The 27488-nt window shown below is 38.2% G+C and overlaps 3 protein-coding genes across 3 annotated transcripts; 2 read left to right on the forward strand and 1 right to left on the reverse strand.

Moving 5' to 3' along the window:
- Positions 1 to 734: 734 nt before the first annotated feature.
- LOC140947325 (uncharacterized) lies at positions 735 to 14916 on the reverse strand. Its single transcript, XM_073396391.1, has 18 exons — positions 14727 to 14916; positions 13142 to 13205; positions 12703 to 12743; positions 10995 to 11053; positions 10242 to 10358; positions 9445 to 9485; positions 9222 to 9263; positions 8917 to 9103; positions 8677 to 8766; positions 7988 to 8172; positions 7786 to 7891; positions 7340 to 7405; positions 6916 to 7020; positions 6655 to 6767; positions 6360 to 6480; positions 6141 to 6206; positions 4910 to 4984; positions 735 to 4161 (listed from the first exon to the last, which is right to left on the reverse strand). Exons 1-18 carry the CDS (start codon positions 14773 to 14775, stop codon positions 2722 to 2724), a joined length of 2967 nt encoding a protein of 988 aa, XP_073252492.1. The 5' UTR covers positions 14776 to 14916; the 3' UTR covers positions 735 to 2721.
- A 3783-nt stretch (positions 14917 to 18699) lies between these two features.
- Positions 18700 to 19330, forward strand: LOC140947268 (protein phosphatase 1 regulatory subunit 27-like). The gene has a single exon (XM_073396324.1). It carries the CDS (start codon positions 18812 to 18814, stop codon positions 19328 to 19330), a length of 519 nt encoding a protein of 172 aa, XP_073252425.1. The 5' UTR covers positions 18700 to 18811.
- Positions 19331 to 20215: 885 nt separating this feature from the next.
- Positions 20216 to 27291, forward strand: LOC140948454 (putative divalent cation/proton antiporter TMEM165). The gene is made up of 5 exons (XM_073397694.1): positions 20216 to 20527; positions 22037 to 22447; positions 24029 to 24214; positions 24591 to 24696; positions 26340 to 27291. Exons 1-5 carry the CDS (start codon positions 20309 to 20311, stop codon positions 26399 to 26401), a joined length of 984 nt encoding a protein of 327 aa, XP_073253795.1. The 5' UTR covers positions 20216 to 20308; the 3' UTR covers positions 26402 to 27291.
- The last annotated feature ends 197 nt before the right edge of the window (positions 27292 to 27488 follow it).

Consider the following 27488-nt stretch of genomic DNA (forward strand, 5'->3'; position numbering starts at 1 on the left):
CATAGAAAATTTGGGGTAGGGAAGGGATGTTCAAGTCTTCTTGGATTATAACAACACAATTTGTTTCTCCCCTTTTCCGCCACAAGCATTGCAACTGGAGACAGAACGCTGACTTTTAAGACTGGCAAACTTTTAAGTTTGCCAAAACTTCAAACTGGCATCTGCAATTTTTGACCACAATTTTTGCCAAGTAATAAAACTGTTACATACAGATGAACCCATATTCACAGATAGTCGCATTCAATTACTTTTTTATATGTATCTTTTGGTGTATTGCAGGTCCAAATTTTTCAAAACAAAAACATTCCACTGGCAAATGCTACATTCTGTACAAGTATGAGGTAAATACCATACCATAGGTGCCCCATGCTCTGATAAACGCCCTCCCCAAATAAGCGCCCACCACCAAGGCCATGATATTAAATAAGCACCCCACCAGCCCTCCTCCTCACTTTCTCACAAGGGAAAACAGTAAGCATATGGACAATGCTGAGCTTGATTATCAAGTATTATGTTGTTGGCTTTATGTTTAAGTGGATGTCAGTTTTAAGAATTTGGCCACTTTGCTTCAGTTAGTAATTAGTACCCCCTCGATTACATGCCCTCCATCCAATAAGTGCCCATCATTTTTGCTGGAATTTAAAATATGAGGAAATACTGTATAGAAAAACTTACACAAAATACAAAGGTAAACAGTCCAGGAGAGCAAAGACTTGGTGAGACCAGGCGGATAAACATCATTTCAAAGGAACTTTATTGTTTCACACTGTTACTAACAAACCAAGTGCAAATCCAGGTCTAAATCCAAATGTTACCAAAGAATGGGACACAAGAAAAAGTCATTTCAGCCTCCACCTGTACAACGACTAATACACAAAATTTGCCTGGGTACCCCGTAGAAGGGTTCGTGAAAAATATTCTCGATTCCTAAGCTTTTCTTATTATTGTGGATGACGCTGGACCCAAGGTTCTGGAGACCAGAATGCAACCATTACCAACATTTAGTCTTGTGCGTTTGGGTTAAGTGTATGTTCACCCCATGTAAAGGAATCCGGATTCTAAAATCTAATAAAATTTTTCCTTGTGGAATGTAGGAAATTTTTTATTGTGCAGTCTGGAATCCTGAGCATTGGAATCCAGGATGCAGCTCAAGGAATCCGGAATGCCCCACTAATGATTGGACTGCGGAATGCAAGTTCCATTGACAAAGACTGGAATCCAGAATTTAAGACTTCTTGGATTACCCTACAAGGGGTGAGCATGTGTACAACTTTCGCTCTCCATTTGTCTTTAAAGGGCAAATATTTTTGTCAAAGTTATTTAAAAATCTTTAAAGTCTACAACATTATACCAAAGTTACATAAAAATAAAGTTTGTTCTTAGATTTCTACAGAAGACTACACAACAATGACAACAACAACAAACTTGATGATCAAGGATGTTTGTGTGTTCTACAAAAGTTCAAACACAACGATTGCCGACAAGTTGAAAAGAGGTGGAACCCTTTTGGTCGTTATTTGACAACTACCAAGTCTTTTTGTCCATAGAAATGTAGCCCTGTTAAAATCTTCACTTCTACTGTTAACGCTATTAACACTATATTTAACGCTACTGTGCTTTGGTTAAATTGCACCTTTTTGACATAAAATTTTCTGTACTTTAACAAAATCTTGACCCAAACCGTTAAAAGAAGTGAGGATTAGTAAAAGATTATTAATTTTTTTTACTTTCCACTCCCCAAATTCCACTAAAACTCCACTTTGACATTTTAATCATAACCCAAAAAATATTCTGTTAAAGTAACATACTACTCAAGAACTTCTTTTGAATGGTTACATATTAGGATTTTATCTAGAAAAACTAACAAAAAATCTTAGGAATATATTACGACATTCAAGGTTTGCTACACTGTTCTTTATTTGTTTGTTTGTTTACTAAAGAATACAAATTTCGAGACACCTTGACAACTCATTTACGGCTGCTACTTTAAGTCGCACAGAGTTCCCCAGGGTCCCTCCCTTTCCCCCACCCCAACCCGTTTATGTCCCATTTGTTGCTGGGAAGGTGTTGGGTGCAGCCCATTTGCTGCTCTTCAAAATCATGATGCCAGGACAAGGCAAAAGGGAGCTTGAGCGACACATGTCAACCAGTAGTGGACATTTTGTTCACTTTTCAGCCGTGATTTTGAACAAATATTTTGGCAAATCCTCTCAATAACAGTAAAAACACTTAGTAATACAAATATTTTAGCATCATGGCATATTAAAAGAGAAAAAGGTTCACTTCCCTTTGACGAGCGTTGCTCAAAAATAAGGAACTTAAGCACCAGAGGTTCTTGTTTCACAAACGGCATGGCTGGCCGCACAGAACTGGATCAGGGACGCAGTTTGTGCACCAAACGCAAGTCATTAAACAAAACAATGTGAAACCATCACGGACGCGGACAGAAGAATTCAGTTGAAAATGTCTTTATTTCTACTTTTGTATGATGAATACTCTTCGTAGAACCCAGAATTTGAACCTCTGGTTTCAACCTGAGAACTCGCGTTTTGAAGTCCGTGCCCACAGCTCAAGAACGTCTTGACATGCGCAGTGGCTGTCATGCTGCAAAAATACTTCTGGTTAGCGTCCGTGGTACTAAGAACATGGTGCTTAAGTTCCCTAATGTCGCTTCTTGAACTCCCTAAAGTTAACACATTTCCCCTAAGCTATATAGGAATTTTATGTAACTGTTGCGTGACAAAACTTTGACATTAGACTACTACAACAGTGGGGTTTTGGCGAAACAACATGAGAACATCGAGTTCGAGGCTTGGGTGACTGAAAACTGCGGAGTCTAAGTTCTCTGCGATTCCAGTTGTCATCGCATTCCGCAGTGTGACTCCCTTCCCGGCTCTGTGGGGCACACTTGGAAAGTTTATCATGTTGAAGTTTACACTGTGGACAAACGTAACGATTTGAAGTCTCTCTGCCATTAGAGAAAGACCTCGTTGAAGCACTGTGTTTCAGGTTTTCTACGCAGGGTCCACTTTTACCTTCATCACTTTCGTCAGAATCACAGCTCTTTTTGTTTCCCCTTGACCCAAGTGATTTAGTTAGCATTAGTTCTTTTCGGTTTGATGACTTCCGGCGCAGGAAATCTGTGATGCGAGCTTGTTTATTTGCGATGTTATCGTCCACTGATGTTGCGCTTTTAGAACGCTTACGCTTTGCAGCCACTCTCATTGAGTTGTTTTCAGTCCTCTCTGAATTGACCATGTTGTCCTCTCTGTGCGGATTGTTCTCTTTCCGGCTCTCTTCATCCACTTCTGGTTTCTCAGAAGCTTGGTTTTCACCTCCAGTTTCACTATTCGTTGTACTCTGAGGAGCCTGTGAGCATGTTTCAAATGACACTGCGTCAATACTCTGGCTACCATCCGCAGAAGCCTCAATTTCAGTCAAGCTCTCCTCATTAGTTTTCCCTCCAACGTTTGGAAATGATAAATGTCGACTAGTACGCCTCCTGGCCTTCCTAACCTGCGCATGCTCACTAGCCTGCTCCAGTGTGGCCTCCGTAACCTCAGTTACAGAGCTGCGCAGAAAACGCTTATGAATTATCAAGCTGTCTTCGCACGAGCTCTCTGACTTTACTCGAGTTCGTTTTCTGCTCGCTGGTTCATTGTCACTATTCTCTGTAATTTGGGATTCTTTTTCGTCACCAGCTATTGAATCTGTTGTCTGGTTAGAGTTGGAAGTTTGACTAACAGCATAGCTGCTTCTTCTAGTTCTCCTTCCCAATGATTCTTCATGTTCCCCTTCTGAGTTTTTTACGACATCGGAAGCCCCACGCGTACTTCCTTTGTTGACGGGTTCGTCTCCAACCCCCTGCTCCGTGCTAGAGCAGTCCCCAGAACTGCTGGTACTACTAGAAGACTCAACTGTACTACTAACACGAGAGGACAGAGAATCCGCGAGGCTGCCACACCCATCACCCGCCGCGCTACCATCACCACTAAAATTGTCCTTGCAAATGGCGAGCACCCACTCGACTGACTTCTCATCCAGGTCAGATGATTCGTCTGTCATCACCTCGTACTCTTTCCAGAAAACTTCCTCGCGCGCACGGTAGAGTTCACGTCGCATTTTCTCTCGCTTGGTCACCATATAACACAGATTACGCAGCTGAAAAGGAAGATGAGTGAATGACAGTCTTAAAACAGGTACGTGGAATACGATCCTCTGGATGAGCATAGTCTTGAATAGGACTGTTGTTGCGAGCAGTACCAAACCTTAAGTCGATTCATCCAACAGCAATTCGCCTGGACTTAAGTCGATTCGCCCGATGTGTATTTGACGTTCTGTGCCTAAATTAAAATCTATGATAATATTTCCACCGTGTTGTCTGGGCGAAACGCTGTTGGGCGATTCAACAGTGATTCTTGACAGTGACTCACTTTCTGACTACCTGTGCGACAGTCCTCATCACAGTCAAAGTTCATAGTCTACAGTCAGTTGAGGGTAACTATGGTTACTGACTCAACTGGTCAATTAGGTCAACGTGTTACTGGTCACCTGCCAGCTGAGCTGTGATGTGATTGGCTGTAAGGACTCTAAGGATCAGTGGTAGTGGTTTTAGGTTTTTAAAGTCCTGTTAAGAGCAACAACTGATACCTTGATTAACTGCATTAACGTTCAACAACACACAGGAATAGTAACAAGTCTGGTCCTGCTAGATAGCATTATACATTGTATAAATTACTATCCAGTAGATATGTATTAGGGAAAACAAAATTATCCACTGAATAGCGTTATCCACCTTTCTAACTACTCGGCTCAGGCCTATTAATTTACTATGCTAAGCTAGTAATTGAAGATTACCCTGTTCAACGGAAACCATTACTAACTAAAAAGTACTAATGCAATGACCCACCTTTTCCAGATTACAACGCAGTTTTACGATTCGTTCCAGCTGTGCTTGAAGATTACTCGAAGAATTCACCGCACCCTTCGAAATGAACAACAGACATTAGAGTCAGCCTGCAATTTCATTTTTAAAAAAATATAAAACGCTAACGTGGAGTGTACTATGATGTCAGCAGTCTACAACTTTTCTTCCAATTAGCCACTATAACGACATATTAGGTGCACACTTCATGTACTTCAGGCACATGCATTAAATGTGGCTAGATGTAATTTGGGTTAGGTTAAAATCTGCACGACGCTTTCCAGCAGACTCCTTCACTAATTATTGTAAGTGGGATGGTCTTGAGCATTTGCAGGGCTCTAGTAATTTTACAGCCCTTTCACTGAGGTCAATCATTTTGCTCACATTGTTTTCGCAGGCAGTAGCTTTAGCCACCTTTTGCGCCCAGTCCTCCTTTCCCTCTGGATATCCTTTGGTACACTGTAAGTATCGGCACATTTCTCTACCAAGGTTCTCAGCGTGACAGTAGTGAGTTTACGCAACAGGACGACAGGAAGAAGAGGACAGCAAAACGTGACAGGGCTATTACTTGTGTGTTGTGTCATGATCTTCACTTAACGCCAATGTTTTCTGGTCCTTTACAAAAAGATCTGTTTGAAGGAAAGTGGAGTTTGGCAAAAAGTTGTTTCAAACAAAATAACTGCCACGCTTGTCACACAAGGTTTGCCGTCTTCTTTCCTTTCCCATCCTGTTGCATAAGTTTACTAGTGCCTGATGGGTGCCACTCACAGGGTTGTCATGGTTACCTTCCAGGCTTGCTGGTGGCTCCCCAAATTCATCTTTAGTCAATAGGTATAACGAGTTATAATGCACCTCATCATCATCATCACTAATATTTTATACAATATTATTTCACGCAAAGAATATCCCCTTTTATACTACTACATGAGAAATTTCTGCAATTTGATTGGCTTAGAGCAGTGGTATTTCAGCTTAATTTGAAATACCTAAAATTAATGTGAAAATTACAAACCTTTTGGGGGTTGTAGTATAAACAAATAATAGCATAATTTGTACGTGATATTTGGCATAAATACCACTCGTGATATTTCAGAATTGTCTCAAATTACGTATATTAATTTTGAAATATTACTAGTGGTATTCACTACAAATCATGCTATTACCTATACATATTAAAAATGCAGGGTGTTTTTTGCAGTGTTACGTCTATACTTGCCTGCTTCCCAGACAGCTTTTCCTGCTGCTGAAGCGTAGGTGGCAGAAGAGGAACATCATCTTGAGCCTAACATAACATTTCACAAAAAATTCAATTAATCCTTTCAACTCTCATTTATGATTAAAGTAAATTTTCAGTAATAGAAGCGTCTGTGGCACGAAGGTGGTTTGCAAAGCATCACAAAGCTTTGAATCTGACACTTTCTACAAGCAAAAGTACCTTTCTCTTTAGTGTCCAGAACTTGTGTATTCTGGCAGCTAGCTCCTTGGGAAGGTTGAGATCTTTTGCTATCTCTTCAACACTCACAAACTTATGAAACTCCTCCTCCATCTGTTTCAGTCTGCAAAGAGTAATTCAAATACTTGCTTCCATTAACTGTGGTAATTTATTTTTTAACATAAACAAACTCAAACAAAGATTGGACGTGGAACTGTAACTAGGACTTATTGCGCTCCAGATTATGATAAAAATGCTAAACAAAAAAGGTGCATTTTTATGACATGGTCATACTCACTTCTTTTGACGTAAGTTTTCTGCATCTTCAGATGTAGTGGGTTTTTCACTGCCTTCTTCCTGTGTTTTCTTTGTGGGTGACTTTCCTCTATAGCTGTGTTTTGTACAATAACTCTAAATAGAAAAAAAAAGAGCAAGAATATGAAGTTGCCGCTTTTTTTAGGGCAAAGGGAGAAATTTAGAGTACAAACTAAACGGCGCCTGCTATGCAAGCTAAGAGTATCAATGGCAAACTATGAGAGAAATGTGATTTATTTCTTACAATGTGCCTGACTCCATCTGTAGCTGAATCATCTAAAATAGTCTTCATCTCAAGGCCATGTTTGAAACCACACGTCACATGGAAAGCAGTTACACAACTTTTTACCTAAATAATGCAACAACAAATACAGAACATAATTTTTTACGTACAATCTTTTTTTTCCTTGGTTTCAAAAACTCATCAGTTTCATTTCTTGAACTCGCTGAGGAAAGGAAAGGCAGTGGGGAGTGGGGGGCAGGGGGAGAGTGAAGATGTGTGATTCTGAAAGTTGCAATCACCTCAAGAAAATGGTACTGTTCCCAAACACTAATTATAATAATAATAATAACCATTCTGCAGAGATCTAGACCTCACGTATTAATAAAAACTAGTGCACTGTACACTGTGACTACCATTTTCTAGGTGGACAAAATAAAATACTCACTGTGCATTGAATACAGGCTCCAACCTTCTCACGGCATAAAAAACATACTAGGTTCCATCTGCTGGCCTGAAAATGAACAGTTAAAAAGGAAATTTACTACATTCCTTTCACAAATATGCCAGAAGGGAGTAATTTTTTACCTTTACACTGAAAAAAATTACTAATGTTCACAACAAAATAATATATATATTGTATTCATGACCTTTGAAGGTACCTTTTCTGTTTGCCTATGGTATAATACTTAAAAAACATTATGAGAAGACTAATAACATCACATAACATCTTGAAACATTCCATCTAACAATAAAAGGGATGCCTACACCTACACCCACCCTACGTGACTTCCCTTTACACTTTTCTAAACACGCATTTCTTTTCCACTTGGTTGCACTTTAAGTAACATAGGGGTTATTTTGAACCTAAATAAACTTGTTCTTTCAACTTACAGGAATATTCTCAATCCGAGTAATTGGTTCCATTCTAGAAACATTTCCAAACCCTACTTCTGGAATCCACAGAGCACAACTCACATGAACCCAGCCCTTGCCATTCCTAAAGGAATAAAGATAACAGCTCTCATCAGCATCCACACTTCAAGGGTGACCATTGCAGAAACTTCAACTTCATCTATAGCCTAAAACAACTTACTTAGTTTTTTTCACTGCACCACCAGAATGATTGCACAGAATGCAGATGCAATTCTTGATTCCCTTGCGACAAGGATGACAGAGCCAGCTACCAGCGGGAATGTTCTGGATGCCATAACAAGCTTGATGGACGCAGATATCACACGAGTCACAGAATACCATCTCATTCATTTCCTCACTATCAGGCTAGAAAGTGGTTGAAAAACACTTTAGCATTTTTAAGTGCTAAAAGCTGCAAAATGCTCTTTCTCTTCATAAATCCCAATCCATTACATCCATTGACTTAAAGTCAAGTCTTAGTCTGATACTAAAATTCAGCAGCTGAGATAGCAAATAGCACTTGGCATTCTCTTGACTTTTTTGCTTGGCTATAATCCAAACAACTCTCTTTGGATCAACTTTTCTGAATTTGTGGAAACATTGCATGGATTACAGCCAAATATCTATGGTTAGGGCATAGAAAGGCTGACATACATCTGTTGAAAACACAGATAATTGTCAATAACATTTGATCAATAAAAACAATACAAATCGGCTACTAAAAGAAATGCAATGATCTGCCTGTGCTTTGCAGACTACAAATAAATTGTCTAATGTTTGAAAGTAAAGTACTCTGCATGCAAAAAATAAAATATATGTACTTTTTATGTAACATACTTTTGCAAACAAAAAGACTTATAAATTACTTACAGACTGACAAACATCACAGCACACATCCTCATCATATTCTATACTAAGACCTTTCTGAGTGGCTATTGCGTGCCCCATGTTGTCGTAGCACTGAGAGGAAAAAGAGAACAAATCAAGGTTTGATCTTTCCAAGAGTTAGTTATGGACAAATTAATAATGCAAGTCTATACACTAAATAGGGTCAGTTCCCTAAGATAAACCCTGGGCACGCCAATACTGTATTTCTGCAGCAAAAAATACCTTGTTTTCAATGTAAGCTATGGCCTTTTCCAATGTGGATTCTTCAAGTTCCATTAAGCCCTTGTTTTGTCGAGATCTATTCAATGCCGTCAGCCATTCTACATCCATTCTGCCAAGATCATAAGGGCATTTAGAGCCTGGAGGTCTGCCTCTTGTTTTACTTGGTGTAGAAAGCAGTTTGTTTTGTCTGGAAAGAAAAATAACACAAAGCACGAGTGTCAAACTAACATGACTACATAATGTAACAAAGCTGAAGAGTTACAATGGATTATTTTTTTCCAAATTGACTCAGAGGCAATACATACAACTTAAATGTAGCTACTCTCTTGTAAAGTGGCTCCACAGGTCTGAAAAATAAAGTTGAAAACATTGAACATCAAAAGAAATAATTTAAATTGAAAACCAGTTTCCTTTTCCACAATATAACTGAAATTGTTAAAATCAAAGAGCACAACATGTACACATTGAATTTGACACTAAATTAATATCAAACTCTTGCTGCTAAATACATACATTTTTAACACTCACCTGAATGATGGTTGGAAAACACCTTCTGGATTTACAGGCACCTGGGTTTGTAAACAAAGAGACATTAGGGTAGTATTCCAAACTGTAGACAGACAGGACCCAGAAAGGAGGACTTGTGGTGTCTTCACCTCTAACCCATCATAAAAACATGATGCAGATACAGCGTTATGTTTACATTTACTGTAAGTAGATACACGCAGTAATTTTGTTGGTGAGTCCTGGGACTCATCTTGTAAAAAATCGCGAGGCCCAGTTAAAAAACACGAGTCTGAAATTAAAAATGCCTGGGCCTTCATGTAACCAGGCAGTTAATCTGAAGACAGACTCCAAAACTCTGTGTTACAGTATACTGGAATATAGTACTTCTATTTCAAAACACAACAAAGGCCAAAAGAAACATGCATCATAAAACAACAGCGATAATAACTGCCACAGAAATTACACACACGGGATATTTATACGAATACACACGTTCAGGTCGATTGATCGATCTTTGAACCCTACGGGACGCATTCCATGAATAATTAAATTATAAATTTTGCATCTTTGGGGATTTTTATGCATCAGGGACGAAGGATGCAGAGGTAACAAAATCACTGTATGCACTGAACATTGACCATCTCACATGTACCGTAAACATCACACTTGCCCTTTCCAGACTGTCATTTGAATACTCCCCTCTCTCCCAAGATTTAACATCCCTGTGCAGCTTGCCTAAGAACAGAAGCTTGACAACAAGCAAAATACTCCTCAAACAGATAAGGAACCAGGAGTTATAGAATAAATTAGCTCATCACCTGTACTCCTCGTTCCCACTCCTGTCTCCAGGGATCACTTATGGTGATGTAGTTATCAGGACTCAAATTCTGATGATCTGGAAGCTTCATGGCACTTATCAAGTCTGTTCGAAATATCTGTTGAACAATATGAATTTAAACATACTAAAAAATTTGGGTTATAAGTACAACAACTTCAAAAGCATTTTTGGTTTCCAGTTGTGTGGAAATGAAAAAAAAACATTGAAGACCCTAAGATTGAAGTAGCATTGAAATAAGACCAATATTGATTTCTGTTAAATGTTTATGTTGTGGTTCAATTTAATTCTTAGTTCAAATTTTATATCCCTTTGTTTTTGGGTATGGTAATGTATGATAATCAGTTTAACACGAAAAGAAAGAAAATTTATACCAAGAAGAGAATTAAACCACCACATACATAATAATGCATCTGACAACGAGAAAATTATTGCAGATCAAATCTAATGCATTTTGTTACGGGTCCTGTGTGTCACAACCAGAAATATTTGAGATTTTGTGGACATCCATTTAGCTACTTTTCTCAATTTTTTGCAGGAGGCAGAGCAGGTTTTCACACAATAATTTATTGTATTCTCACAATACTCACAATAATGAATATGTATATTGGTGATTAAAATTCTAATAAAATTAATAATAATTTATGCAAATAAACTGGTGTCCATTCTGACTTTAATATTCAATGTCATAATATTTCATTCAAAACTTTACTTCTTATCCAGTGATTTCACTCACCTCAGCCGGTTTGCGACCCTCAATAGAAAAACTGGCAGGAGAAGGTGGGCGAGATGACCCTGTTTCAAAACATGATATTGACATATTATTCTTCCCTGGGTTGCTCAAACACAATTAGCCTTAATAAGGTTACACAAACATTTTCAAATATTAATACACAACAAAATCTTCAAGTAAAATATATTTCATTGGAAAGCTTTACGGGGCAACTTCCTTACTAACAGAGAGGTTAAGCAACGCATTTAGGGCAAATGGCAAATATGAATTTGTACCACATGACCAAGTTTCTCCTTTACTTGGCATTTACTGTTCATTAATGTCGTAGTTCCTTTCGCTAGACTTTACAATAACTGTAATAAAATAAGACAACAAACAGATGGCGTAATGGGGGGAACACCGCTCCGCGATCGGCGTGGTGGACGACTTCCATAGCGTGACCATAAAGCCTTACTTATCTCCCCGGCGCTAATTTACACGCGCCGGATCGGAAAAGTTCAGGTAGGTCCGAAAGAAACAAACTTAATACGGCCTAACACTCCACGGCACTACGAGCTGAAACCTCCGGCCAGCATCGTGCAACTTAATGGAACGGTGTAGGCAAATATTTTGTTCTGGGAACTTTATCTTATCAGCACTACGAGCCGACTCCGCCGGCACGTGCTGGAATACAATCAAATATAAAAGTTTGCGTTAAAATCATTTAGGCTTGGGGAAGTCGCCGTGAGACTTAAACCGAAAGCGAAAGAAAGCGGTGAGCCCGTGTTTATTGGGAACCGCAACAAAGCCTCCAAAGGGAGGGAAGGGTGGGAATTACAAAACTTTAGGACGGTTGAAGTAACCAACTTCGCAATACAGCTCGGAATGAGGCACAGGACTTTTACTAGGCCTTTTATAGTCCGAGTGCTATCACAAGGTAAGCCAATGAAAAATACTGTACTACAGAACAGAACGTGCACCTAAAGTGCTCCATGAGATATGCATGAGGAAAATTATTTTTACTAGCCATACAAAACGAGCGATACATCAGAAACTAGCCTCAACTGCAACAAAAAACAAGGATTGCTATTGTATCAGTAGTTTCCCAGCTATAGCCGTGATTTTACGTACTACCCAGTAGTTTTACCCACCACGAGTAAACTTCTACGAGATTTGATAAGGGCTATAGCATAACACTGCGTTACATGTTGTTGATTGAGGGCGTCACGCTCCATTAACTGCGTTTTACAATTGAGTTGTAAAACTTTCTTATAACTACATGAAAATCGGTAGGTTTACACCAAATCTATCTACAAGAATTGTTTTAAGCTGTTTTTATCTGTTCATTTCCCATTTTGAAAATTTCTCAACTTGAATTTCACATTTGCCCTTTGCCACAAACACTATGCTAAATCTCCCTGATATTTTGTCTGTCAGTAAGAGTACCAAAAGCAAGCTATTTGTTACAAAATGAACCAATCTTTGTTAAAGGAAGAAGACCTTACTTAATTAAATTTGGCTTAGAATTTTAATTCAAATTTTATCCAGATAAAAAGAACAACAGTTACTGTTATAGAATTACAGAGTTGAGTTAAACTTAAATAAATGGTATGGTATATGTGGTAACAATAATTTTACTCCTCACTTAAACTGCATGGATGTTCCAACTATTAAAGCCCAACTACAACAAAATACACCCTTTCTCAAAACCAAATAAAAACATTTGACTTACCCTTAAGTTCATCAGCAATTCCAGCTATAGAATTCAACAACCTTTGAGAAAAAAATTTTAAAAAAAACTGAAACATTTTCTAATTATAGTTACATTTAAGCGCAAGAAAATGGCAGAATTATGTGTCACATTTAGGCTATGTTCACTCTATACCAGATAGTTTTCTGTCGCGTCACAAAGAGCTGTTCAGCACAGTACATGTATGAACACCAATCCAATAAGTGACTCTCTGCTTTAGAGATTGTAGCAATGCAGCAGTGTTGTGTCACAACCATTTCTGTGTATGAACAGAAGACCTAAACAGTATGGTTTTTGTGACAGCGCAAAAGCTACCCAGTATAAGGTGAACACGACCTTAGAAATTCTAAAGCACAACAATAAATTATCCTTGTTTTGGCCTAAATGTTAAATTAGATAGTTAATCTAAACACACAAATACCCTTTAAGTTCCCCTTGCTGGGTCTTCTTGCCTCCTTTTTTGTCCAAATCTAACTCATCTTCATCTGCAAAATATGACCAATAAAACTAAAATGAGTTCTTCCTACTCAGAGTCTATTTCCTTGTTGTATTTCAATTATCATTTACTAGCTTGACCTCTTGCTTGTTTTTCTTTTTTTACGTCATACATACACAGACAATAACCTCCGGCATTCCGAAACCTGATCTAGAGAGGATCTCTTTCACACTAACCCCTCCCTCCCAATCTGTTCTCATCATCAACCTACCCTAGACTAACCTACTCAATTGATCCCTGAGATCATGAAAATTAACCTGATCATTACAAATTTTCCAGACCACAGAAAAACCAAAAGGCAAAGTAAATAAGGACATGGTATATTGAGATCTTTTGACCATGTTCCTTGAAGAAACATTGAGAAAAGGAAGTTGCATGACCCTTGAATGTCACAAACTAGACAACACACTAGTGGGTTCCAAATTTATCAAGTCAACAAAGTGCAAGGTTCAAGGGAATAATGTTCACAAAAAACATGTCTTTACAGGTAATTGTACAACTAGAATAATATTTCTAGGAAAATGTACAAATGGCAAAAATAACTTGCATGCTGCTATAAACAGTGTGGCCAGTGTGTGACACAATAAATGCAAAAAATTCAGAGCTTCGAAAGCAAAGATAATTCTACTCATTTTATGCTAAATATATATTGGGCACGCAAGATCTACCTTTGTTGATTTCCATATAAAGTGTACAAGGATATAATTACGCTATATTCAGTTAGCAAGGGTCATAGATAACCTTTGTACACCAGACTTGGGTACATAGACTAGCCTAATGATCAAGTCTATTTCCGTTACCTACCGCCTGCTGTAAATTACGCAAGTAAACTTAAGCTTACACATCAAGCTTATTAACATTTGATCCACGCATGAAAATCCGGGAATAATAAACAACGTGCAATATCTAAAGGTGTGGATTGAATAATATACAACAGAGAGATCACTATTACGCCTACTTCGCACAACTACAGCGCTAACAGACAGCAATTCGGGCAAAAACCAAAACTCATAAATTATACATTTGCCTCGGGTTAAAATCACATGGTTTGAAACCCGATAACAAATAAGCTCCAAAACATGCAAACCGTTCGCCATGTTCATACACCGTGGAAATTAATGACCCGATCGAAAATTTCTACGACGGATTTAAAGGCGAAAGGCTCACATGTTCATGTATGAAATGCTGTCGACATAAGTATACCTTTTCACAAAACATGAAAGCTTCGAAAACGAAGGATCAGTTTCTTATAATGCATTTCAGTCACGAAATTAATGGGCGCGAAAGCTTTCGTGAACAGAGCTGTTGTGCTTTCGTAATATCGCAAAACCGACCATTAATACCACAGACGTTCCCACAGGTAAAACATGAGACTGTGTAAGTATAATCAGAGGCAAAACCAAACACAATTCAATCAATATCGCCGCTTTCAGGCGAGCAAAGAAGAAAGGTCCTCCGCGCATAAATTACAAAACAAAACGCTCCACCGACAACGGAGGCGAGGTCTTACCGTCGAAATCTTCGCCGCTTCTTCTGTCCTTTTTCGCCTTCGAACCCATTCCAATTCTTGCGATTGTAAAGCCTAGGTATTAAACTTCGTCTTGAAATTAGAATTTTCACCATTCCACAGCATTTCAGGAGGTAAAAACCATGTAGTTTTAGCTTGCTAAATCGTTCCCGCCATTGGTAGACGTCATTATCGCTGGAGTCAGTCAACCGTATCGAAATGACGTCACCATATTTGGCGAAAAAACAAAAACTCGTTCCCAATGTCTTTCTTTCACCACCTCAAAACGAGGCCAACGAGAAACGATAGGTCCAAAATGCATGCATGCGATATCTTCCCTTCTAATACTCTCTACAATAAAATAACCGAAATTTACGTTCTTCAAGGACAGGGCTACAGATTTTCTTTTCAGTTACAGCGTACGAATACAATCATCTTTCATTGCCATTGGCAGTAGAAACGTCGGCAATCAGGTAGTTAATACAGGTGTTTTAGAATAATCAGTTTTTCGTTTGTTTGGTTTTCTTTAATATTTCTTGGCAAGAATTTAGAAAACCGTATAAATTGAAACGTCAAAATATTATTCAACGTCATTTTGGAGGGTCCACAGTGGGTTTGGAGGGATGTAAGATTTGGATATTTTTTGTGGAATTTGTAAAACGAGTTCCTGTTTATATTGGGTTGAGATAAGAGAATCATAGGGTCAAAGTAGCGGTCGGGATAGGGAAATTCAATTTTTTCTTGACCGCATTCAGTAATATCTTTAACAGCCTGAGTATTAGGCGTTTCTGAGGGAAATGGAGAAGAGATAAGCGAAAAGAGGAAAATCTCCCGCCCCGTAACATCTAACCAAGGCCTGATACTTAACTAGTCTTAAACTACACCAGTGTTCAACTGATCCAGTTTGTGTGTGACTGCCTTTGTATAGGCAAGTTATGAGTAGTAATAGTCTGGTAATGGAAGTAAAGCCCGTCTGATTTATCCAGTTATTATCTCCTTGGCCCCTACTTTGGTGTGATATGGTCGTCTTATTCCGGCATTTCCGCTTTTGTCGTTTTCGTCACAAGAAAGAGGTCTGAAGTTAATTTTTTTTTTAAATAGCCCGTGCTTTTCCTTCGACTATTCTTTTGACTGACCGACAACAAACAAACAAACAACAATGTATTTATTAAAAGAAATATAAAGTTTACAATACTTTATGTCCTGCAAATAGCTATAATGCTAATCTAGGCATACATAAGAAAAAAGAAAAGAAAAGAAATACAATAACATACAGAACAAAACACCTTACATGTAAATTCAAGTACAGGGGATCATATTGTTATTTGAAAAAGACTAAAATTACAACTCGAGGTATATACAACATATCAGGTTAACTTTCATAAAATATTCTATTAAAAAATTAACATTCAAATAATTATCTTCAATACCTAGAACATTAAGGAGAAGTGATTTGGTTTTTTTGCGTTAGTTTGGCCAGCTTGGCCACATGGCTAACCTGCGATCTGGAGGTTCTTCTATCCTTTTTCTTTCCTCTTGGTATAAAAGAATGTCTCTTTTTTGAAAACAAAAAAGATGAACCAGTAATATTGAACGGCAAATCGCTAAGCTCAATTGCTGGAGCTCTATCAACGATCTGGATAATCATAACCATCCATGTACAAAGATCGGAGAACTGTAAACAGCCTTTTTCTCTTTAAAAACTAAATAACAACAGGGGCACCCAACGACAATTTTCGGAAAATATCTGTTGGGAAGACGATTTGAGATCTAGAATTTTCGGAACGTTTGTTGCAAAACTTCTTGCTTGCCCGCCTCTCCTAGGATTTTCGAACATCTAAAAAATGGTATAATTGCCCATTTTTAACCGATTTTTACCCTTAAAAGGTCACCTAGAATTTTCGGGAGCCTTTTTTCTCGTTGAAATTTTCGACAAGGTAAGTTTTGATCCCTATAATTTTCGGATCACTAGACTTTCAGCTAGGAAATCCGAACAGATGAAATTAGGAGATAAAAATATGCCTATATCTACCGTTTAAATACTAAAATAAGTATAACAATGCTATGTTAAGTGGTTTTGAACTATATTCTCGTTGGGTGCCCCTGAACAAGGAATTTTGCTCCAGAACGGGGCGTTTAATAGTCGACTTCCTAGCCCGGCTTCCTAGTCCTGGGCATAATTTCCTGTACTTGAGGTATTTCCGGCTGATAGTGAGGATAGGTCTCTACTAGACACGAGCTTCAGTTACTGAATTCTCACACGTGAAGATTGTTGACAGATCTTAAGGAGGTGGCCTTCGAACCGCAGACGTATTTCCGGTCGTCGATTCTCTCCGATTTTTCACAAACTGACGAGCTTAGGAAACCCTTATAAACCTGTGTATTGGGGAGTGACATAACATATAAACGATTTCCCTTGCACTGGAACTTGGCCAAAAGGGACATCCGGATCTAAGTCTGATTGTTTTGCTCTGTTAATACATAAATAAATATTTTAGTGCTTCAGTTTGATTACTCCCAGCAAAATTAGAAGCGCGGGTACATTCTTCAAACTTGCAACCAAGAGAATAACATGGCAGGGTCATGAAAAGACCCGAATAAACAAGGGCCTGAATGATTCACACATCGCGGAGATTAGGACGAGTTGGGGAAGAAGTACCGCACTCCTTTCAGGGGCACCCTATGGATCTGTTCCTCAAAACATCTGTTCTTCAGTCCAATTTTTGCTGGCTGGGAGAGCCACAAAGATCTGTAAACAGCCTTTTTCTTTTTAAAAACTAAATAACAAGTGCAACTCATTGTACTATGACGACAATCTTACTGTAAATAAACAACAAGGAATTTTGCTCCAGAACGGGACGTTTAATAGTCGACTTCCTAGTCCTGAGCATAATTTCCTGTACTTGGGGTATTTTCGGCTGATAGTGAGGATGGGTTTCTACAAGACAGGAGCTTCAGTTACTGAATTCGATTTTTTTTTCTCACGCATACGCGTGAAGATTCTTGATAGCCTCTCCCGCAGACATTCTTAGGCGTGCGTCACGCGTTCCTTCCCCACGAATGGTGAAGGAACGCGGAAGGCTAGATTCTTGACTGATCCTAAGGAGGATGGTCTGCGAACCGCAGACGTATTTCCGGTCGTAGATTCTCTCCTTCCAAGAAATTAAAAAATTCGGAGGGAGAGAAGAGACGACCGAAAATACGTCTGCGGTTTGCAGGCTACAAAGACGATCCTCATCTCGAGAATCTAGAAAAATAAAGTTAACTGGTTTTCAATAGACAAATCATTTTTCGCGATATTTTACACAGCACAAGGAAGACATACGTGTACTGCGAAACAAATTCTGGCGATTAAAAGTGTACTGTTGCCCTATGACGTGCCCGTCATAATGGCAGTGTTTCCAGCTTAGTCAGGTAATTTTGGCGAAAAAAATTTGGTTCTCGTATTTTTATTGCGCGATTTTAACGGTTCCCACGTGAGTCATTAGATCTGTACTTTAAATAAACGCTTTCCCTTTCACTGGAACTTGGCCAAAAGGGACTTCCGGATCTAAGTGTGATTGTTTTGCTCTGTTAATACATAAATAAATATCAGGAGCCGGCTCCTGTAAATATATAGTACTTCAGTTTTGTTTACTCCCAGCAAAATTAGAAGCTCGGGTATATTCTCAGTTCAAACTTGCAACCAAGAGAACAACTTGGCGAGGTCATGAAAAGACCCGAATGAAGAAGGGCCTGAACGACTCACACATCGAGATGAGGACGAGTCCGGGAAGAGGTACGGCACTCCCTTCAGCACCTGCCCTTTTGATAATTTTAACATCAATGGCTTCGACAATTGGAAGTGGTATGGCGAGTCGTTATGGGTTCCTGTTTTGATAACGGCGGGCTTTAGATTGGACTGATTACTTATCAGATACCTCAAGGAATGCCGCTTGAAAACGGAGTTCCTCGTTTGCCCTTAAAAGCGGAGTACTTATCAAATCGCTTACTACTCCGGATCATCAATTGCAAGCGAGCTAGTCTTCATAGCAAAGAAAAGTGGAGAAATTCTCTAATTTGTTTCTAAATTACGATTAGAGTCGACTATGAATGCTTCTTCAACAATGCAGAAGAGAGGAAAAATGCAAAGAGTGAAAGCGTATCCTCTGCCTTTTGACTTAATCTTCCAAGTTGTATGTAGCAAGGACACTTTTGACACAGAGTTCATGGAGGCAAAAAAGATTATTGAGTCGTTTCGCCAAAAAAGAGAAGACTTTGAAATCGATGCTGTAAGTTCGTCGGGAATGACTGCCCTTACCCAGTGCGTTCTGGATGGCAACTTGAAGAGCGTCAAAGCCTTGGTTGCGCTCGGAGCCAGTGTGAACAAGAAAGATGGTCAAGGCTATACAGCATTGCACTACGCTGCAAGCGAAGGCTACATCAAGATTGTTAAGTTCTTGCTAAGGTGCAACGCTGATGTGCGAGCTGTTAATCGTGACCAGGAGAAGCCAATAGATATTGCGGACGGGGAAGATGTGCGTAAACTTTTGTCTCGGGTTTCTTTAGTTTATTCACCTGTTAGTAGGTCACCGACACGCCCGACTAGCTCACCTGGTTGGTTATAAGAATCTTGGTTCTGCCGACTCCATACTTTATTGTAAGAATTCAAATAAACCCACTTTGAAACCTGGTACCCAAGATAGACTCTCTGAAGAGCAAGAAAAAACTGAACGGGTGGGCACTGGGGAGCTGCTCCATTTTCCCGTAAAGAGCTAAGATCCTGGAACAGAAAGGACTGGAGATTTAAAGCAAATGATCTAGATAGTCATGTCTTATGTTGGTTAACTACTATTTATTTTGTCTTACGGCATTAGTTATTAATGATTAAGATACTACCGTATTGCCGATAAAAGTATTCGGAAGATAACAATGACCTCAACCAGCACCAGGCGGGCTCATAAAAGCTGGTCTCGGTCATTGTCATTTAAGGATTTTCATTTTATTCTTCCCTAGTTAACACACAGGTAGCCCAACCTCGAGGTATACTGTTGCATAACCTAAGAAAGGATTTCTATGGGGAAAAATGATTGAAACTGTAAGTACGATTGTATTATGACGAGAAATAAAAAAGCGGCTTACCCTTTTTTTAAAATTACGCATGGGTTGCAAGAAAACCCATAAAATCGGTTTGGAAACCTTATCAGAAACAAAACAACTGTTTTTAAGTTAAATCTTGTCATATACTTAGGTTACAGAAAACATTTGTTTCGGCAAATTTTGCTTGGGCTACCTGTGGTTATCATCACAAACGGAAAGCGTAGCTATCGCAGGAGCTATATTTATTATTTTATAATAAAAACTCTTTAAGCTCTCAGCATAAACTATCAAAATAAAAAAATGCTTTTCACTGTTAGTCTGCCCCCCTCCCTCCCCTCCCGAATTCATGCGTTCCGCTCTAGAACTCGCTCATAAATTATACGAGTTGACCGCTGGTTGAATCTGCCGAAATTAGAGATCAGAGAGAAATTTGTGATTTTTAAACGAACAGGTCGCGATCGAGACGGCAAATGTAGGGGTAGCTGTTCCCTTTTTACTGATTTAAGATGGGGAATTATCGTCAAGGGCGTGTTAGTTTATGTCAAATCATAGCCGTTGTTTTTATGTGTCGCGTCACAGTGGCTTGTGCGGCAGTTCCCGACGAACTTGAAGGTCTTGCCGGGCACGTTCTTCGGGCTTCAGAAAACATCCCAGCTAAAGATGACAATGGCCTTACAAAAATTTCAGATTCCGTGTCCTTTTTGCAGCCGGTGGAGGACGACGTGGTAAGAATCCTGGATTTTTTTTATGTGATGGTCGATTTATAAGCTTACAGACGATGCCGATGTTGCTTAAAACATACCAATTAAGCCTAAGTTAATGTCACATGGAAAATTAAAAATGTTTTCCCTAACACGTCATTATGGACGATTTGTAGTTAACGGCTCAAATTGAGCTCACAATAGAAGAGCTCTTGTTAGTAAATGCGAGTAAGTAGCTTATGAGTAAACAAGGGGAGTTTCAGTTTGAATAGCTTTCTTCTTAATTCTACCAAAGACCGCATTAATTGCAGAAAATGAAATAATATAATCAATATTAACCAGCTCCAATTAAACGAAATCGTTTTGAACGTTAAACAAACATTGCTATCTCTGATGGCACTGTTTTCCGGCCAGTCAACTAGCATTATTTTTTTCATGTTTTTTTTTTCAGTGGTTTCAAATAATAGGTGCATTCCTTTGGGTTGGTCTCTTGCTTTCCTTGGAAATAAAATAATATATTTTCTAAATCACAGTCTGGGCCCAGTTGTTCAAACGCTGAATAGCGCTATCCACCGGATAAATCACTATCCAACAGAAAAGTATTGCAAAAATCAATTACGCTATCTGCTGGATAATGATTTATCCGGTGGTTAGCGCAATCCAGCTTTTGAGCAACTGAGGCCTGATCTATTGAATCCACTCTGGACAGGAACTGGGCTATTGCATTTAATATCTGTACCCCCAAATTGTGTACCAATGGAACTTTTTGGGGTAGTTGTAAAAATTGAGGATTTCTTAATGGATAGAGTAAAAAAATATGGGATTTTTTTAGGGTGAAGCATTAATTTTAACGAAATTCTTCAGGGGCTGAACCCATGTTCTTCAGGGTTAGACCCATATTTTATGGAAGTCTTTAGGGGTGAAATCAATTTTATTTAATCTTCAGGGGTAAGAAGAAAAGGTAAGTCTTCAACTGGGGAGTTATGGCTATAAAAATAAAATTGCAATAGCCCATTCTTTGAGTAACTGACTTCAGTGATCCAATAGTGGATCTGAGCAACTTCAGAATACCTGTCCACAAATGTACGTGTTAAATGTACTGCTATCGCGATCCACAGTCTGCAGCCAGTAAAAAGGAAATTGTTGTGTAAATAGGCAGTGAATTTGAAATTGATTTAGTGTAAATGTATTGCTGCCATGGTCTACAGTATGATAGTCAGTGAATTTGACATTAAGTAAGTGTATAAATGTACTGCTACTGTGGTCCGCAGTCCCAAAGTCACTGAATATTAAGTTTAGTAGAATGACTGCTTTATTTTAAATCGGCTCAGTTGGGATTTGTGGATTATTAAGAACAAAGTACATTTCATGTATAATGTGCTTGCAAGCCCCAGATATGTTGATACCATTTCCAGGGATCATGTTATGTCCTCTTCCCTTCCTAGTCACCATCAGCTGTCAGCTGGCATGTTTATTTAGCATTTTTAAACAACCACAATGTCTTAATTAACCTGGTTGCATTATCGTTTTCAGGATGCTGTCTTCCAAGGTTCTATATCAAAAGAAACAACAAAATCATCTCGCCGGTCATCAAGTATCTTTAGCTTTGACTTTTTACATGGTTTTGTAGCTGCGTTATCTGTCATCATTGTGTCAGAGCTAGGCGACAAAACATTCTTTATTGCGGCAATAATGTCAATGAGACATTCAAGGTTGGTAGTTTTCACTGGAGCCATGGGAGCACTAGGTCTCATGACCGTCCTTTCAGCAGTTCTGGGTTTTGCAACAACTGTAATTCCACGAAAATACACACTGTATGTATCGACGGCTCTGTTTGTCTTTTTCGGTCTTAAAATGCTAAAGGAAGGATATGAAATGGATCCCAATGAGGGTCAGGAGGAATTAGAAGAAGTTCAAGCGGAACTTAAAAAGAAAGAGGCTGAGGTTAGTATTGTCACCTGCATAAAACTGGTATGGTAACTTAAATAGTTTTCACTGCCTGCTGCATTTAGCCTGTGCTACTTGCGGGTAGTATCAATCACACATTCTGTTTTCTTAAATTACAAAAATTCAAATTTGTGAAATTATGGGATTGGTTGGCATATTCAGAGAGAACAAGAAGAAAGAGCCCCCTTGCCAAAAATCACCCTTTTTAGTGCAAATTTGTTGTTTAGATAGATATAAGCACCGGTTTGCTCTGATGACTCCATACAAATCCTTCAAGAATTAGCTTGGATCATAATGTTAACATTCCCCGGCCTATTTTAGAAGGATTTATGTGGAGTCATCAGAGCATAACATTGCTTATATCTCATCACCAATTTGCAGTGACAGGCTGATTTTTGCCAAGTGAACATTTCATCTTGTTCTTTCTGGATATGTAAGTAAGTAAGTAAGTGAGTACAGTCGACTCCTGATAATTTGAACCTTCAAGGGAAATAGAAAAAAGTTCGAATTATTGAGAGTTTGAGTTACCATTGGTAAGATTGTATAGAAAATGATCTGAAGGGAAATGATAATTAGTGGGAGGTTCGAGTTATAGAGGGTTCGAGTTACTGGGAGTCGACTGTAACCTTATTTAATCAGGCTAGCCTGTTCAGCAACAAGGCTGGTATCCATAGGGGCCCTGAGAAATAAAAAGTATACTTGTCTATTTAAAAATTCCTAAGGTATATACATGATAAAAATAAACAATAATATTGTAAAAAATCTAGCTAGGTCAATATAAAAAGTGTGCTAAGAGACAAGAAATTAAATTATAAGGTAAAATACTCGGTCAGCACCTTTTTAAAACTATTTACAGACGTGGCACTTTTAACATAATTGGGTAAAAATTTGAAATAAATAGTCCCTGCATACTGAAAAGTTCTTTTGCCCATGTTACGTTTAGGCTTTGGTGAGAGTGCAGGTCATTACTTTTCCCAGTTGCATGATTGTGCAACAAATCAGATGATTTCACAAATTTAGTTTTCGTGACATCATCACTTCTCATCCCTATGAAGCCACCCTCAACCCTTTAAGCCCCAATATCCACAAACAAATTCTCCAAACTGATCTCTGAACATTTCCTTACAGAATTAGTTGGGAGAAATTGATAAAAGATCAGAGATTTTTCTCTTTGTGATCATTTGATTAATTCTCATAGATGTTGCACTTGACAATCTATGGATATTGTTAGGAGAAAATTGATGTTGGTCACTATTGGGACTTAAAGGGTGAAAGTCACAACACATAATATGAAAAACTCAGTATCATGTTTTGCTATTGTTCATTTAAAAATGTCATGTAACTATTGCTTTTAAAGCTAATCAAACTGTAACCTTTTTCTTTTTTGGCAGTTGGTAGGAATTAATGATGATCAGTCTGTAAACCACTCGGGCATGAATAAATAAATTCATTGCTATTATTTGAAATGAAGTGGAGGTGTGGTGGCTGTGCAGTTAAGACTTTCAACTTGGGATTTGCTGGTCAAGGTTTGCGTCTTGATATATTATGTTATATAAAGCTGTCTTTCTTTTTTTTAAGTTGGAAAAAGAGCAATCTTCAACCGTTACTCAAGATGTTGAGACTGGTGTTATCCGAGGTGGAAAAAAGCATGCAAAGTTTTTTGGTCTACTTTCACCCATACTACTTCAAGCATTTACACTGACTTTCCTGGCAGAGTGGGGAGATAGATCACAGATTGCAACTATCCTGCTTGCATCAAGAGAGGTAGGTTTTTCAGGGAGTTAATATCTGACCTTCCAGGAGAAGGGACATTCTTGAGATCTTTCTTAACTTTCTGTCTTTTCAACATGCAAAGAAAGTATTGTATCTGTTGTACTTCAATTTTGCTCATGGTAGAAATTGTCTTCGTACTGGTACAATTACCTTTAAACTGGTACAAAATTATTGATCCAGTACAAAATTTACTAAATGGTTCTCATTATACCTTTTTAAGAAATAGTCTTAGTTTACAGATATCTAGGGTTAAGCACTCATTTTACTGATAAGGGTTAGGTACTGTCTTTCCTCACGTGTAACCCTTTACCTGATCAGAAGGGTTTACAGTAGTTATTAAAGTCAAAATGTCTTGTTTTGTTGACAGAATGTTGTGGCAGTGATAATTGGAGGAACATTAGGGCATGGCTTATGTACTGGTCTTGCTGTTGTTGGAGGAAGATTAATTGCCCAAAAAATATCTGTCAGAACAGGTAAGTTATCTTTTGATCTTTTGCTCAAGATTTTTATTTTTTTATTTATTTGGTTTTTAAACACATTGCAAATATTTAAGAAAATTCTTAAAGACAAAACATAACAAAAAAAATCATTAACCAAAGCAGAGATGAAAGTAATAATAATATTAATTAGGTAGCTAAACAGGAGAACAAAAATATTTATTTTGCAAGAGAGCTAGTGAGTCAGGTAATAAAGCCAAAAACATTTTTTTGCCTTTTTTCATCTTTGATAGAAAGCAGGAAACAAAAAAAATGAAGGAGAGTTCATTCAATTAGTTGCCTAGTCTGAGGTATTTTGTGCCACTTCTGATTTGATTCTTTGCTGTGAAGCTCAAAGGAAGTGGTTCCTCAAATATTGATTAACGTAAATTTGAATAAATTATTATTATTGCACTAAGCCTATGTTTGTTATAAGGCTTGCTTTTGATTCTGCGGCACCAAAAGCAAAACAAAATTTAAGTCTAGGCCAATCAGGTAAAAGTATGATATGGTTCATTAACACAGCCATAAAATACAGTCTGTAATACTGTTGTTATGGCTTCAGTCATTATTATTGTTTCTGTAGTGCTCTTGTAAATTGGCTTAAGTTATATGCAGTTAGGGCAGATACACTAGCCCTAAGAGTGATCAGCATCAAATTTCTCCTTGTAATATCAATGCTTTGTATAACAGAGTAGTCGTGAGAATTAAGGACATGATCACACAAGATGAATTTGCTTGATATTTTATCAACTTCTCCCCACTACTTCTGTAGGAAATAAATACGGGCAACAAATGAGAATTCCAATTTTTATCTTAGGGTTTAAAGGGTTAAATAGTCTAAGGCCACTTCTGGAAAGTTTGATCAACCCAAATCCTGGATTCAAATTTTAATCAATGATTGTATTAGGCTGAAGAATGCCACCACTGGTTTCCCCGCATAATGATGTCTGAGAAACAAGCCCAAAATTCCCCTACTGATGACACATCACGAGCCAGATCGGGGTAGTGCTTCTGATAGGCTGAAGCAAATTTCCCACGCAGCAAGACCAATCAGAAGCACTACCCGGGTCATCAGTATGAAGTTTCTGCACTCATTTCTCAGATGTCATTTCGCAGGAAAACCACAGGTAGTGTCGTAAAATGTTGGCTGTTTTCTCAGGCTGTGATTGTATTTACTAGCCTTAGCGGAGCTGTCATTAAGGGCCGGGGGCTGGCAATTTTCCTCCAGCTTCCATGAATATATTCACCCCAAGCTACGTTCATAGGAAAATGGAAACAAAATGCAACCAAAAGAAATCCCTAGCTGTTTGATTCCCCCCCCCCCCCCCCTGCCTACTTGTTGTATTTGCCTGGCAACTTGAAATCTTAGTGACAGCCCTGCTTAGACTGTTATTTTGAGTTAATAACACTGGATCTTGTAGTAAAGGTGTGGCAATATGTGGAATGTTCCAGTTACATGCCCTAAGACAAGAAATCATTGCCTAAACATTATGTGGCTTAACCTTAGGTAAAAGTAACTGGGGCTAGTTCAAAAAGTTACGTCATAGTATGCCATGGTCTTTCTTGTTGCTCCATAATTTAGAATGTTTTATTTTAAGATGTAACAATTTATTTGTTTGTTTTTTTTTCTTTTTCAGTCACTATCATTGGTGGAATTGTGTTTTTAATATTTGCATTAACAGCATTCTTCATTGAGTAATGAGCCAGAAGTACTGAGGATTGTACAGATGAATGATACTGCTACACAATTTAAATGAGCCTCTTGTTTCAGGAGGGTTCAATTTGATTATATTTCCTGGACAATGTGGATTTCCTAACCTGATGGTCAACTCCGCATCATTCATAATGACATTGCTGCAGTCAAGTGCCTACTCATGGACACCCACTGTGGATTGTAAATGGCCGCATCAAAGAACATAATCCAGGGAAACTTCTGCTGTGTTCAAACACTGCTGGGCAAAAGGTTATTAAATTATCCACCCAATGTTGAAGATTGCCAATTCAAAGGCTGAGTAAAGGAGGTCATTTAGTGAAGGAAACCCTCGTCTATAGGGACCTTCCTCCATTTACAATCCTCTCTTGGGAATACTGAACAACTAAGTTATGTAACTCTATATCTCATTCATTTTGCATCACTGATGAATTTCAAGCAATATGAACAAAATGTTCAATTGTTGTTTAATCAATGCTTTGAGTTTTGGAATTTTTTTTTCCTTTTATGTTCTTCGCCAGAGCAAAAGAACAATATTTTTTTCGGTATAACCATTATGCACCATAGCTCATTGAGGTATCCCTTTTGGAATCAGAAAGTAAAAAAGTGTTATTTAATTAGCATTGTACAATGGAATAGGCCCCCGGATTACTTGGATACCAGTGAGAGAAACCTTTTGATCGTCACAAACCTCTGTCATCTTTTAAGACAAACCATTTTAGAGGCCACTTCGCCATATATTTGAGAGTATATGTGGGCTTAGTTGTATTGAAAGGAGAATAAGTTATCTTTTATGCCAGATACAGATAGCAGTAGATATACCTAGATAATAGTAAGAGTAACAGAGGTCTCTGTCAAGCCAAACTGATGATGAAAGAATAAAGCTCTAAATTATCGGTTTTGAGAGTCATTCTGCTTTGCTTATCTCTTAAACTTATTTCTACCATCTGATTTGAAAATTAAATTACAATTCGGTGTTGACAAAGCAAGTTGGGCTGGTACAAGGTCAGTGGTTTGATAAGTTCAAATAATACTATTATTGAAAAAGGCAGGTAAAAGCTGTTTGTTTATGTTT

The sequence above is a fragment of the Porites lutea genome, chromosome 9 (genome assembly GCF_958299795.1).
Source record: "Porites lutea chromosome 9, jaPorLute2.1, whole genome shotgun sequence".
NCBI classification, from domain to species: domain Eukaryota; kingdom Metazoa; phylum Cnidaria; class Anthozoa; order Scleractinia; family Poritidae; genus Porites; species Porites lutea.

Coding starts and splice junctions, on each gene's coding strand:
- LOC140947325 (XM_073396391.1), bottom strand. CDS start 14,775: ATGGGTTCGAAGGCGAAAAAGGACAGAAGAAGCGGCGAAGATTTCGAC. Junction 8,767..8,916: donor TAGCTTACATTGAAAACAAG/GTATTTTTTGCT, acceptor TTTTCCTCTCAG/TGCTACGACAACATGGGGCA. Junction 7,021..7,339: donor GAGCCTGTATTCAATGCACA/GTGAGTATTTTA, acceptor TGCATTATTTAG/GTAAAAAGTTGTGTAACTGC.
- LOC140947268 (XM_073396324.1), top strand. CDS start 18,812: ATGAATGCTTCTTCAACAATGCAGAAGAGAGGAAAAATGCAAAGAGTG.
- LOC140948454 (XM_073397694.1), top strand. CDS start 20,309: ATGGGGAATTATCGTCAAGGGCGTGTTAGTTTATGTCAAATCATAGCC. Junction 20,528..22,036: donor AGCCGGTGGAGGACGACGTG/GTAAGAATCCTG, acceptor TATCGTTTTCAG/GATGCTGTCTTCCAAGGTTC. Junction 22,448..24,028: donor TTAAAAAGAAAGAGGCTGAG/GTTAGTATTGTC, acceptor CTTTTTTTTAAG/TTGGAAAAAGAGCAATCTTC.